The 13916-nt window shown below is 47.5% G+C and overlaps 1 protein-coding gene across 1 annotated transcript in view; it reads right to left on the reverse strand.

Moving 5' to 3' along the window:
* Positions 1 to 1399: 1399 nt before the first annotated feature.
* SCML4 (Scm polycomb group protein like 4) overlaps positions 1400 to 13916 on the reverse strand; it is a 95721-nt gene continuing 83204 nt past the window's right edge. Inside the window, exons 7-8 of the mRNA XM_037520176.1 lie at positions 6930 to 7075; positions 1400 to 4239 (exon numbers count right to left, since the gene is read on the reverse strand). Coding sequence (XP_037376073.1) covers positions 4114 to 4239; positions 6930 to 7075 — 272 coding nt within the window. The 3' untranslated portion in view covers positions 1400 to 4113. The remainder of the gene's footprint in view (positions 4240 to 6929; positions 7076 to 13916) is intronic.

The raw sequence follows: 13916 nt of genomic DNA on the forward strand, positions 1-13916 counted from the left end.
CTCTTTCAAGTAAATGCTAGATTTCCAAAACTCCAGCTTCCAATTGTCTGTGAGGGATCATCTTCGATTAGGATGACCGCTGGAGGGAATGACACCCTGCATGCTGAGGTGCCCGCTGCTCCTCCCCAACTGGGCTGGAAGCTCTGGGGTTGTGTGTGAGAGCAGTGGGTGACACTGCAAGGTGGAAACAGGAATATTTGTGCTTATAGATGTCTGACCATCTGCTGGATCCACTTCTGAGGTTCTCAGCGTGGTCTTCTCTTGCCATAAGGAAATACAGGAAATGGCAAGGCAGCAGCAGAGCTGGGCAACTCTTCCGGCCTTGGAGTGTGTTTGTGATAAAAATAAACCATTCCTTAATCGCATTAAAAAAAAAAAAAAACCTACTACCTTACAATCCCATGTCTTGTTATCTAAGATTTTTTAAAAAATATGAATCAAATGTCCTCATCCTCTAACCCCATTGGAGAAGGTCTACAAAGGTGCCCTGTCGGCACGTCACATGGCACCCACCTCCTGCTCACACATCTGGGAACCTGCTGTATTTTTAGAAAGAGAGCAGATTTCCATTTTTCAAGACCCGGGTCACCTATGGTCATTTTCAGTTCTCTTCAGAAATATGACAAAATCCTCCTAAAACAATCTTAAAAGATAATTTTAAGTACTTTAAATTTAAAAAGCAAGAAATATTCCACATAGCCTATAAATATAAAAAAATAGGTGGTTGTACCTTTTAGAGATGAGGCTATTAGAAAAGCTGCTCTTTGTTTTCCTAAAAAATTTATGTTGGTGTCTTGCCTCCCTCACCCGTTTCCTTTTCAAGCAAACCAGCCTTGGTTCGTATTCCTTTCAATGTATTCCGGTCTCACATTTGGTTCTCCTGAGGCCCTCTCCACTCCTTTTGCCCCCCGAAAGGAAAGTAACGGGGCTGCCCTGGCAAATGGACACGATGGGCACCCGGTACATACCCTGAAAGAGGCCCTCGAGATGGCTGCTCCCTGCCCGTGGGCAACCTGGCTGTGCCTCTGGCCTCCTTCATGGGCATCCCTTGCAGGACACATCCAGTGGCGCTGGAGCGGGCGGGCCCAGAACCACCCCCCGGCTGTCTCCAGGGCGCCCCTGCTGTCCATAAGAGGGGATGCCTAGCAGGAAGCGCCCACATGGGCTCTGCCGGCATTTAAAACCCAGCAAACCTAATAGCTGATCCACCTCCAGCTACTCCTAACACTCTTACGTCTAAAGTATCAGGGACCCCCCCCCCACAACACACACACATCTTTTACCTGCAGAATTCACAATGGGAATAATGTGCTTCATAAAATATTTTAAATGCCTTGAGCAACAGAATTGTCTCTTGATTTTTTTTAAAGGTGTTTAACAGACAAGCGTAATTGGAAATGTCTGGAATGCGAACATACACACATACACCACTTTAATTTGGTTTTATGCAAAACGATGTCATTATTTGCTACAACCTGAAGTAAGCTACTGCCATGGAATAACGAGTGCCATATTTGTGCAAGTGTGAGGCCCCCCGCCCCCCCTGAATAAGCTCGCATTTGGACGAGGATGACACCCACGGCCTGGCTGTTTCAGGTCTGTTTAGAGGAAACGGTCTGGCATGTTTTACATTTGCTAAGCTATTTAGCTGCGTGGTTTGACACGATTTTTGAAAGGGGTGAAAATTAATTATAACTGTGGTATTGCTACAATAATTTGGTCAACTAATTGCATCTCAGTGGAAAAACAGACAAGGAAGAATTTCCTCCTGGGGTTATTCTCTGATATGGCAGCATTCATTTTAAGAGTAATGAGATTTTTAAAAAGTCAAACCTTAAATATCATGGCTTCAGCCATCTGTCCTGATTAAAGTTTAATGCGACATAAGACAGCACCTCCGTGAGCGCCATTGCAGTGAACGTGGATCCACTTTTCTCCTAGACGGGAGATGAGAAGATACTTTTCTCCTGAAAAATATTCAAAGTATCTCTTTGACAAGGCTTGGGGGTGATTTTAATTTGGGGCTATCAATGTTTATGTGTTTGTAATGAGGGAGGAGACATTTTGGAAGTCTTTAAGTGAGGTATATGTTGATGGAAGAGACACCACAAGTTTCAGAGGCTTGAGCAAAAATCGTGGAGTGAGAATCATGGTATCATGAGACTCTCTGGGCCCCCTGTTTTCACAGGGGCCATGCTGACTGCATGAGCTGCCCATGGTTTTGTGAGGCACATGGTCGGACTCAGACCAGCAGTGAGCATTTAGGGCTAAGAAACACTGAAGGACAGAGTCATTTATCACTTCACAATCTTGAAGACTCCACCAAGTACTCATTCAGGGTAGCTTTGTCATGAGCCAAAACCAACCGGCAGAAGGTTAATTCTCGTTCAACCTGATAACTCAAACACAGTTCGGTGGGCAGGTGGAAGGCCTTCTCCCTTCCTTCCACCATGATCTAAGTCCAGCACATCATTTGTGTTCTGTGTTAGATTTTCTCAAAGGTCACTCATCACGATGAGTCTAGAATATTTCTCATGGCCTTCATCTAAGTTCTGACTGATTTACAGAGGATCAACATGCACACCTACCCTGATATTCACACTGAGTACTGTACAAACTATGTCCTTCACAAGGGCACCGTGGGGTTGAAGTTCCTTGCTGCTCCACTCATCAGTGGAGACCCCTGTTCAGGCATCTTGGAGAAAGGTGTGCCTTTTCTAACTCACGTTTGGGCCAAAGGAGGCCCTGAGTTTTCCGTGATCCTCACCTCCCTGAAGATCACAAAGTCTACTACTCATCTCCTTGCCTCCAACACGATGTTAAGGAAGAAGAGATACCTGTGGCAAAGGTGAATTTGTTTTGAAGACAAATTTTCTGTTTAGTGGAGGCAGGAAGAAAAAAAGAGAAAGGGAGAGGATAAAAAGAACAGCCAGAGGTTGCCCTTCTGCCTACTAAATTGTGTATTTGTCGTCCTTCCCTGGACACAGCTGCAAAGGGGTGGAAAATCAATTTTTTTCTATTACACTGAGGTGAGGAAGGAAAACCTTTTTGTAAATTGAATTAAGTTCAATAATAGCATGTCTGTATATTTGCTGAGGACTAGAAAAATTAGCCACTGATACAACTACATAACCCAGCAATGTAACTAGAAATCAACCCTCTCCCATTTCAAAGCTTAGTTGAAACATTTTTCTTCTTTTCAAAAGAAACACCCATGGCTAAATGTCACTGAGACTCTTCAGCGTGCCAGCACATTGACACCTCAGCAGGGACTCTGGGAGTGAAGGGATTCCAAAGCCCCATCTGGGAACATCCTGGTTCCAAATTCTTGCCTTTGCTGCCTGTGCATCTCACTCAGTCGACATAAACTAGTACCTTCTAGAAGATGATTTCTTCACAAGTTGCAATCTGTGGTGCTGACTGTGGAATAACTTCCCTCAGTCTGTGCAGGTGTTTTTCACAAACGCCCTGACCCAGCCGCTGAGGACCAAATCCTCACGCAGCCTACTGCACGGAGGGTCCTGAAATTTCAATAGCAATCCGCCCTCTAGTGGAGTGACACAGCACTTCGGATAACTAGGAATAAAAAGGGTTTTTTCGCCTCGTCTCTCAGAGAGCTAAAGAATTCAAGTCTTCCAGATAGTGCAAGATGAGGCATTTATCCTCAAAGACAGCTTCTAGAGCTGAACCAGTTGAGACTCACAATGGTGCCTGGGCAAAGTTAAAGGCAGGTGGTGCTGCGGCAGGAATGCCTGCAGAGCCTGGAGACAGGTCCTTCTTATAGCCTCAAGCCTTCCGGGCTCTCCTGGGGTGACAACATTCAGTTCCCCACTTATTACAGGAACAGGGCCCACTCTGAGAGCAGCCAGACTATCAGGAATGTTAAAAAAGAACAGACTTTGGGCAATTTTTTGGCAAGTCATTAACACTGAGGAAACTTTCCAAAGGGCCATGTTGAATTTTTAAAAAGGTGAAGACGTACGTGTCTTGTAAGAAGTCTGCATGGCTGTCATTTTTAAGAGAATCTATTTTGTGATGGGAACTGGATGTTGATAAGGCAGAAGATGATCTTGAGATTGGTTGTCTGGGTTTGCTTCTGTCTTTGCAAAGTCTTCAGAACTTGGCTTGCTTCAGCTTATCAATGTGGTAGCAGAGCTTCAGCGCAGGTCCGAGCTTCAGGCCCAAGTACTTCATGATCATGTCACTCTTCAACAACAAGAGAGCATTGCCGTCAATCTCCTGGTGGGGCGGGTCAGAAAGAAGAAAGCCCGGAAGATGGTCAGTGTAATCATACGGCACCTATGGCTTCAGTGTGGTCAGCGGGTGAGGCCAGGGGATGTGGACTAGCTTAGATACCTATACCCTTGGACCCAGAGCAGATACTTTGCGCTTCTTTCCCATCATCTCTCTAAGTTCATTTGATGCCCTGTGTCTTTCATATTCCTGTTCTTCCCTCACTGAAGAAATCAAACATGACTCTACCCATGTGCCCAAAACTTCACAAATGATGCCTATCTTTTCATCCTAATTGGGGCTAAAAGTGTAAGAAGTGTGTGATTCACTGAATATTTGTGTCCCCACAAAATTCATATGATGAAGTCCTAATCCCCCAGTGTGATGGTATCGGGAGATGGGGACTGTGGAGGTAATTAGGTCATGAAAGTGGGGCCCTTGTGAGTGGAATAGTGTCCTTACTAGAGGAACCCCAGAGAGCTGTGTAGAACTCTTCCTGCCATGTGAGGATGCAAAGAGAAGTGGGCAAGCTGCAGCCCAGCAGAGGAACCTCACCCAAAGCAGGCCATGGCGGCACCCTGATCTCCACACTGAGAAATGAACTGCTGTTGTTTGCAAGTCAGACTGTCTATGGCACGTCGTTATTATAACCTGAACTGACTAAGGCAAAGTATCTTCCATTAAATGCTGAACCAGTAGTTACCTTTCTGTTCCAGGTGTTGCTATGAGACCCTAACGTCCATCCATCACCCTAACCTTATTTTTTTCCTTTGCACCTTTAGTGATCACCAAGTTGCTAATTATACCCTTTGAAGTATTTCAGGTGTTTTTTTGGTTTTGTCAATCGAGGTGACATACAACTAAATAATGCACCTGCTTCATCCCGGGGTTTATAGCAAAGACCTCCTAAGGGAATGCCAATCCTCTGAGGCCCTGGTGTCACTCTCAGCTGTCTCTGAAAATGGTAACCCTTTAGACTGGGTTTCCTTCTTTACTATATTAAGATCACTAGAGATAGACGGTAGAAATTTGGGGTGCTCAGGTCGGGGAAAGAGGAGCAGATACAAGACTCATATAATTGTGCAAGGGCCACAGGCCCTCTTGTTCATTCACCCAGCCAGCCAGCCAGTATTGATGAAACCCACTTCATTCACTCTCCATGTCCTCAGCAAAATGACAAGAGTGGACAAAGCGCCCCTCATTACTTAGCCTTCCCTCTTTACCCACCTCCTAGCCCTCCACCATCTCCGACTACTCTAAGAAGAGAGCTGGCCTCATCCCACCCAAATGTGTCTAGACGTAACCCACTCTACGGCCCTTGCTTTCAAGTCCCTGATGTTAACAGAGGTCAAATATATCCCTAATAAAACATGAGTGTTGGGTTAGATGAGGATGCTCCCTAGTCTGAGGATATGGTTTCTATGATAGCATCACCAAATAAAAAGATGGGAAAGAAGAAAATACTGGTAACTGAGACAGGCAGAGTAGTGCTCCCTCTTCTCCCCTCCAAGGAGTCTGTGTCCCAATCCCTGAAACTTATGCACATGTTAGGCTACCTGGCAGAGGGGAATAATGTTGCACGTAGAATTAAGTTTGCTAATCAGCTGACCTTAAAATAGGGAGAGAAGGGCCTCCCCGGTGGTGCAGCGGTTGAGCACTGGGTTGTGAAGCTGCCCGCAGCCTCTGCAGCGCCGGTTCAATTCCCGGCTGCTCCCCGGCCACCGGAGGAGGGTCCCACATGGCGCGCAGACCTCTCCTGCCGCCCGCTGCTCCCCTCAGCAGTGTACTTCGGGCCTTCTGCCTGCTCCGCTCCCCGCTCTGGCTCTGGTGAATTCTGTCACCCTCCCGCGTTTCTGACTGTACCCAGTGCTTGTATGTATGTATGTATAAATCAATATAAATCAATCAATCAATCAATAAAAAAAATAGGGAGAGTATTGCACTGGCAGTCTGAGAAAGACTCAGCTTGATGGACTGCCTTTGAGGATGCGGATGGGGACACAAGGCAAGAAATGAGGGTAGATCAAACATTGGAAAAGGCGAGGAAAAGAATTCTCCCTGGAACCTTCAGAAAGAAAGTCCTGCCGACACCTTGACCTTAGTGCAGTGAGACCCTGTCAGATTTCTGACCCACTCACCTGTATTATCGTAAATGCGTGTTCATTTATGCTAGCGATAGCTGGTGATAGCGCCCATGGGAACCTTGGCAGGTAAAGCATTCATCTTTGTTTTTCAATTTAGCATTTTTATGTATTTCAGAATCTTCTAAATAATTACAATAATACCTGCTACCTGAAGGCTATCTATGATGGAGGCATTGGCTGAACACTGTGTGTGCATTTTCTCATGTTATCCTCCAAGTAGCTGAGGCTTAGGCACGGCCGCGGTTTGCCTGGCATATCGTAGGTGTGCTATACATGCTTGCTGAATGCATGGACAGACGGATGGATGGGCAAGAGAACGGGCATGCCTGACAAAGACCAAAAGGAGGGAACAGATAGGACGAATACCCCTTTAAAACAAAACTAGGTGGTTATTCTGCTCGGAGAAGCCTGTGGTTCCATCTAGCCTCCCCAGCATTTCGTTCACACCCCACTTCCCCCACCCCAGCCCCAGTACAGCTCCCTGAACCTCACTGTCTTTCCATACCCCCCACCCGGCTATCCCCTCCTGGGCCAGGCCCACCGCTCGCATACATGCTTTCTGAAGAGCTCCACATGCGGCCCCAGGGCCTGCGGGTCGGCATCTTTCACGAACCAGACCACATCCTCCACGGTCCAGGTGGAGGGGTTCCTGCTTCTCAACCGCCTGGCGTCCTGCCCATCTGGAGAAGGGCTTGAGGCTGGATGGATGAGCATAGAGAAGAGACCATGAGACATGGAACCAGGGCCTCAGCGCCTGCCTGCCACCGCTACCTGCTGCCACCCTCCTGGCCTGGAAGAGGGATCCTCAGTGTTCCCGAGACCAGCGTGATGGCCTGTGACAAAGGCTGCGAGTGTCTAATCTTATCGGGAGCCTATGGCAGGATGGGGGGGAGATGGGAAGGTAGGGAGACCCTGAAGCAGACCATTCCCTATCTGTGCAAAGGTACCCAGGTCTCCCAGGGAAGAAGCATGAAATGAATGGGTATCCTTCAACAGGCTGAAGTCCTGACCCACACGAACGTCTGAGAGACCTCTCCTGTTCAGTTCTGTCTCAGAGCGGCTGTGACTGGGCATGAGGTGAACAGAGAAGTTGTGTCAGGACGAATGTCCAGGTGGGCCTCCGTGGAACTGTGAGGCCGACATCACTTAAGGTCCCTCCTGCTTCTTCTGGTGTTAGTCACAAGGAGACAACAAAGAAGCAGCAGAATTGAGGTGTGTTGGGTCATCTCTCTCACCCACTCCTTGGGACCCGTGTCTGTGAGGGGCCCAGTCCCTGCTCTGAAGATGTGGAGAGATGTTGTCTCCCTCACTGCTCCAGGTTCACACCAAACACATCCAGGGCCCTCAGTCAGGGCATTTACTTCAGTTTCCCCCACCAGACTGGGAATTTCTTTTTTTAATTATTTATTTTATTTTATTACATCTTTGTTAATTTTCAGACTGTATTTGATTCTCCCTTCAGGTGAAGTCCCATAGTTCTCCTACCACCATAGTACCTGTGATCTATTTTCTCTGTCCCTTGTGCTCGTCCCTTCCCTGTTTTGATCTCTATCCCTCCCCCTCCCCTGCAGTGTGCCTCAGATCTGTGGTCAGCTTACAAGTTTTAAGACTGGGAATTTCTTGATAGCAAAGGGCCTAGTCCTGTGCCTGGCCCATAACTGATCTTTGATAAATGACTGTTGCATGAGTGGCAATGTTGCATAGATGAATTTCTCACATGGCAGATTAAAAAGGTGCAGGACAAGTGAAGAAGAAAATAAGTAGTGAATCAGAAGCCTAGTCACATTTAAAGGTTGACTTTTTTTCTGTATATCCCAAATCAGCTCATCCTTTCCCCTCGAAACCAGCTTCCCTTCCTATGTCTTCTGTTTCTGAGACATCAGTGATATCTCTGTCTTCTTCTGCTCCTTCTTTGTGCCCCACATTTAATTACTCTGAAGCTCTTTCTCACATTGGTCTCTGCTTTTGCAACCCTAGTACCCAAACCCGCAGTGGTTTCCTAATGGGTCTCCTTCTAGGGCTTCTGCTGGCTGCTGCCCCATGCTGTCCCCAAGACCCAGCTCTGTCCGTGCCCCCTCACATGCAATCTCCCTGTGGATGCCTCTTGCCCACACATTCAGTCCATATTCTAGGCCAAGGTCGAGGATTCTCTTTGGTCTTGATATCTTTCCCTCCGAGATGGAAAGGGGAAAAAGCTTTGAGGTGCATGGGGACAAATCCTGCAGCTGCCTATTGCTAGCAACTTGAACTTGACTTGGCTCATCAAATGCAAATATGGTAGTGCTCCCCACCTGGAACGATGGGTATGAGGACGGAGATGGGGTGAGACCTGCTGCTATGGCCAACCTTTATCAGGTGCTCCATAGAAAGAAGAAGGCACCCTGCCTGCCTCTCCTTCCTTCCTGCACACCCTTCTGAGCACACTGGTTGTGATTAGGTGTTTCTCTAACTTCCTTCTCTGCTGTTGGCTGGTACTTCTCCTGCTCTCTAGAAAGCACCCACCCTCCCTTCTTTCCACCAGCCATCAAGGCCCAGGGAGAGCTGTGTCCTGCCATGTGGATGTCACCTTCCTCCACCTTTAACTCCCAAATCTTTGTTGTCTTCTTTTAAGATGTTTTCCACATTCTGCCTCATATTACAATTACGTGCATTCTTGTCTGTAACCTCTGGTTAGATTTTAACTTCTAAGGACCATCTTTCTCATTTTACCCCACCTGCCCCCCACCCCCTTCACTCCAGAAATGCTTAGTGAGCATCTTCAAAGTGGGGAGAAAGTACGGGATCCTCTCATTACAGGATTTATTATAATTGACTCCCTCAAGCCTCTAAGCAGGTGTATTTCTAAATATGGGCTCCATAAGTGTAAAATGAATCAATACACTTTGCAGCCGCAGTACTGGTAACTTAAAGTCCTGTGTGGGTGATCCTTAATCCTATGTTCAACAGAAAAAGTTCAGGTTCTGAACAAGGAAGCAGCTTCCCTTAGAATAATTCTAAGTTTGAAGTTGAGAAGCCTTTCTTTCTGTTTCCCTTCTTTAATCTCAGGGTGCAGTGGTTTTCTGCTTTCTTGGTCCCTCCTTTTTAATATATCTCAGAAGTGCACAGTTCTCCATTAGCACTGAGAAAAGACCAGCACCTATTTCCGAGCTTCCCCTAAATACATAATGGTTTGGTGGGAACTGGGCTTACTTGGAGATTCTCCCTGCTCTTTCTTTCCTAGCCGGACCTGGCAGGGTCTCCTAAGGTGGTTTGGCACGGAGCATTTTGCCGGGAAACTGTTAATGCACCCCGGAGCCATCTGATTGCTGGTGCCTGCTTATTAGAGATGATTCCACTGCATTTAGAGACATCTGCACTCAACATGGGGACGAAGAATCGCGGAAATCACGCTCGCCTTCGGGTCCCGCCCCATCAGAGCGCGGGCGTTAATCACGGTGATAATAGATGCTCTGATTACAAAGGCTGGAAATCTTTGGTGCCAAGAATGATTTTAGAGTGATCAGAGCAGAGGTCAAATCTAATTTCCTGTATTTGACAGGAAGGAAAAACACCAGATTGATTCACAGCCTCATCCCCAGGAGCCTGAGGTCTTTCGAGCAAAATCAGGGAACTACTCTCTTGCAAGAGCCACCGCCAGCAAAGGGGCTCAGCAAAGCGAACCAGCAAAGGGAACTGGGTCCAGTGGGCAAATTGGGATGGCTCCTGGCACTTGGGGCTGGCTGAGGCATTTTTCATATTTCCGGGAAGGAGGGAGCAGCAGCCCTGGCCCAGAAGCTTCTCTGAGGGGCCTTTTAGTTATACAAGACAGAGCAGCAGCGAGTCTGTTACACCTCGGGAGCTGCTCATGATCCAAATCACATAAACTCGCTCTAGAGGAAGAGAAAAGGAACTGTCCGGTGGCAGGTTTATAAAGCCTTTGCAGGGTCTGAGCTCACAAAGACAATAAATCCACTAGCCCTCCTCCAGCGGCTGTGAAGGTGTCAGGAAGAAGACAGATGGGTCTGGGCTGACACTGTGGGGCCTGGCTGGAGTGATAGGACTCCCGCCCGACATAATGGATGTGCAAAAATCTTGCTCCCACAGGAAAAGAGCATGCAAAGTGGGGCTCACACACCCTTAAGGGAAGACACCATTCTCCTGCCTGGAGACCTGGGTGCATGGGGGAGCCTGTTAGCTAGAGCTGCTGGAGACATTTGCAAAGGGAAACCCCTTGTGAAAAATGTGTATAATTAAAGGCTACAGTGGTTTCTGAAGCTGAATTCATATTCCCCAGCAACAGAGTTACTATGAAGCAGTGTTTAAAGCAAATCTTTCACATTTTCTTTCACAGCTCAGGTAATTGTACCGCTGGTTGAGCCTCACACTGTCTTATACATACCCACAGCACACAGCACACACGTGGTTTCCTTTTGCTCATTCATAATTCAGGGAGGTTTTTTAGCTAACAATAGAGTCATGTAGAAGAATGGAATGAGCAATGAACCGGGAATCAGAAAACCCTGCACCCACCAGCTATATGAACATCTGTACGTTTTCTGTGCGTGAAGGGATTGGGGAAGGCTCGCTGGAGTGCCTTCCACGCGGGCCGCTGCAGGGACCCTTCACGCCACAGTGTCTTCTGCCACACAAAGGGAGTTACCTTCTCACACATCTGGAAGCCTCACAGTGTGTCCTGTGTAAAGCACTCTGAGTGAAGAGCCAAAGGTCAGCCTTCCAGCACCTTCCTGTCCCGATCACTCTCTACAGGTCTTTATTTCTTCATCTTATTTCTCAAGAGTATTCAGAACCACTGAATGTGTGGCTTGGATTCTGACAAGAAGCATCCTGAAGAGAAGCCCATTGGTCTCCAAAAGACCCCTGTGTGTCCTTCCTAGGCTGCTGGTAAGCCCCCCTGATGCTCGCAGCCCCTCTAGCAGTGGAGGCCAGGTTAGGAAGGAGGAGGCTAAAGGGAAGGGGATGGGAGATTGTTCTTAGCTCCTCTCAGTGACTTGGTCCCCACAGAAAGCATCCTTCCTAGAAACTTCTATGTGGAGGTGTGGGGTGTCCAGGCTAGGCCACAATCTGGTAATTTGATAGAGAATTGTTTGCATTCTTTCCATTACAAGAATGTTCAAGACACTGAGATAAGAGAGAGAGGACCTAAAAGTGCTAACCAATCCTTCTATCATGCTTTTCTTATATTTTCTCAACTCCATACCCTCTGGAAGCAAATGTCAACCCACAGGAAGCATTGGGATGGTAATAACAATGTCAGATTTACTTTTTTCCTTGATTGTGAAGTTTGGACATAGCTGTGGTTGGGAATTTTGCAGCGTGCCCTGTTGAATGCAAACATCGGAAAGCTTTGTTATCTGAAATCTCTTTGTAGCACTTGGTGACTGCATCTTGGAGGAGAGACAGGCAGAAACACTTGAGTTTCCACCTGAGTAGCAAACACCCGGCAAGTGTGTCCTGTGCATCCATGCCCCCCGTGCCTACTAGGCCCCGGTCCCTACTGGCAACAGATCCACTCTCGTGACAACAGGAGGCCAGGTCCCTGTTCACACGAGGAGAAGGCAGGGACATCTGTCATGCCATCTACACCTACCCTCCTGCCCATCGCCTCAGGCAGTTTTCTGGCTTCTGTGGCTTTAAGCCTTTTTGTTTGTTTTTTATTTTTTATTTTTTGCATAGAACCGGGGCACAGGCCAGAGGTGCAGCAGGTGAGAGGATTCACCAGAAACAGAGTGGGGAGCAGAACAGGAAGCTCTACTGCAATACACTGCTGAGGGGAGAAATGGACAAGACGGGAGAGATCTGCTGCGCCATGTGGGTCAGCTCCCTGGCCAGAGCACTGAGAGTGCTGAGCCTTAACCCCTAGGCCACCAGGGAGGTCCCTTTAAGCCATTTTGATTAGCACAGTGGGGGGAGATGCATTTCTAGGTCTCTTCCAGGGTTCACGACTTGGGTCAAACCTTCTTAAAGAGATAGGGTTTTCCTAATGCCAGCTGCTTCCACGTGGGATGCAATTTCAAAGGAACACTGAGCAGTTCTTTGGGTGGAGGAAAGACTGAACCATCCTTCCGAGGGTGCAGAGCAGGCACCCAGGCCAGCAGCCAGGCAAGAAATGGTAAGGAGGCCAGTGCTTGTCTTTCCTCCTTTAATATACTGCCACTCAATTCAGTTTGGTTTAGCTCCATGTTTTCCAAGTGTGTTTAGTTATGCTCACTTTGTTCAAGCAAAACATACATGGAGCTCCATTCTACAAATGTGTAGCAGCCCTGGTTAATAAAAAGAACGGGTTGATGAAGCTGGGATGCAAGGACACCTCAGGACCTTGGTGGAATCCCATCTGGTCTCATCCCCATCCCCTTCCTGCATTCCCTGCTCCCAGACACCAGATACAGGGGGATGAAGCAGATCATTCTCTAGAAGATGATAAAAAGAAAAGTTCTCCATCCAAATCCTGCCTCTCTCTTACTGCCTTTACTTAAGACAAAGGGCCTGAGATTTCACCACCTTGAATGGAAGAGAACACAGGTCTCCTTTACAAAAAGTGGCAACATTCTTAGGATCAGAGTCAATTCAATCAGCACGGTATTCTGTGATCACCATCCTGAGAAAGTGGGTATTGGGTTAAGGAGAAGAAGTTCAAAGAAAGACATTTAAAAGGACAGAGGAACACCAGGAGGAGGGTTTCAACAGTGGGACGACATGAGGGCACTGGGCATTGGGGGGCACAGAGACAGTGAATGGTTATTGAACACGTACCATATGCCAGATATTATGCTGACTCTGGGGATAACCCTATGAAGGAGACGCTGACCCCTCCTCTACTTTAGGGTGTTGGTTTGTACCAGATCTTGTTCCTAGAGATCAGATAGCAGTGTCTCTCCCCTGAGACTCAAATTGGCTGAGTCAAAGTTGTCTGTCCATTCAAATATTTTTTTTGGTGGATGGCCCTGTGTGACAGTGTTGAGGGGGAGGGAGTTTCTGGCTTCCTCTACACTTGGCAGGAGCATTATGGCTGTGGGACTCTGTTCCCTGTCCCTCAGAGCTGCTGTCCCCTCCTCAGTGGGGAGAGGCTTGTCTGGGGAGTGAGGCTCTTTGAGGAGAGCATTGGGGGGATCTTGGATCATACAAAAACAGCTCAAAAGGGCGGCTTGTCAGGGCCACTGGGAAGGTCCAAGTCTCAGAACAGAAATGTAGTTTGCCAAAGGAGCCAGCCTGTTAGGACACTCCAGAGGGGCAAAAAGAAGAGTCCCTTGCCCCTTAGTCTGGGCTGCCCTTCTTCACCAGTTCTCGCAGTTGATGGGTTATGATCAATTGAGGGGTATATCCACATGATCTGTGACTACTGACATATTTGGAGCTCTTTACTCTGCCCTAGGCTTTGTATTAGATATGGAAGCTTACTTAACCCTCCCCACACACTTAGGAGGTAGGTGCTATTATTATGACTTCAAATTCACAGGTGAGGAAACTGAGGCACAGACAAGTTCAGACTTGAAAAAGTTCTCATACTCAGGAAGTGACAGATCTAGGATTCTAGCCCAGTTA

This window comes from Talpa occidentalis, unplaced genomic scaffold, assembly GCF_014898055.3.
Source record: "Talpa occidentalis isolate TD23 unplaced genomic scaffold, MPIMG_talOcc4v2.1 talOcc4.2, whole genome shotgun sequence".
In the NCBI taxonomy this organism is placed as follows: Eukaryota; Metazoa; Chordata; class Mammalia; order Eulipotyphla; family Talpidae; genus Talpa; species Talpa occidentalis.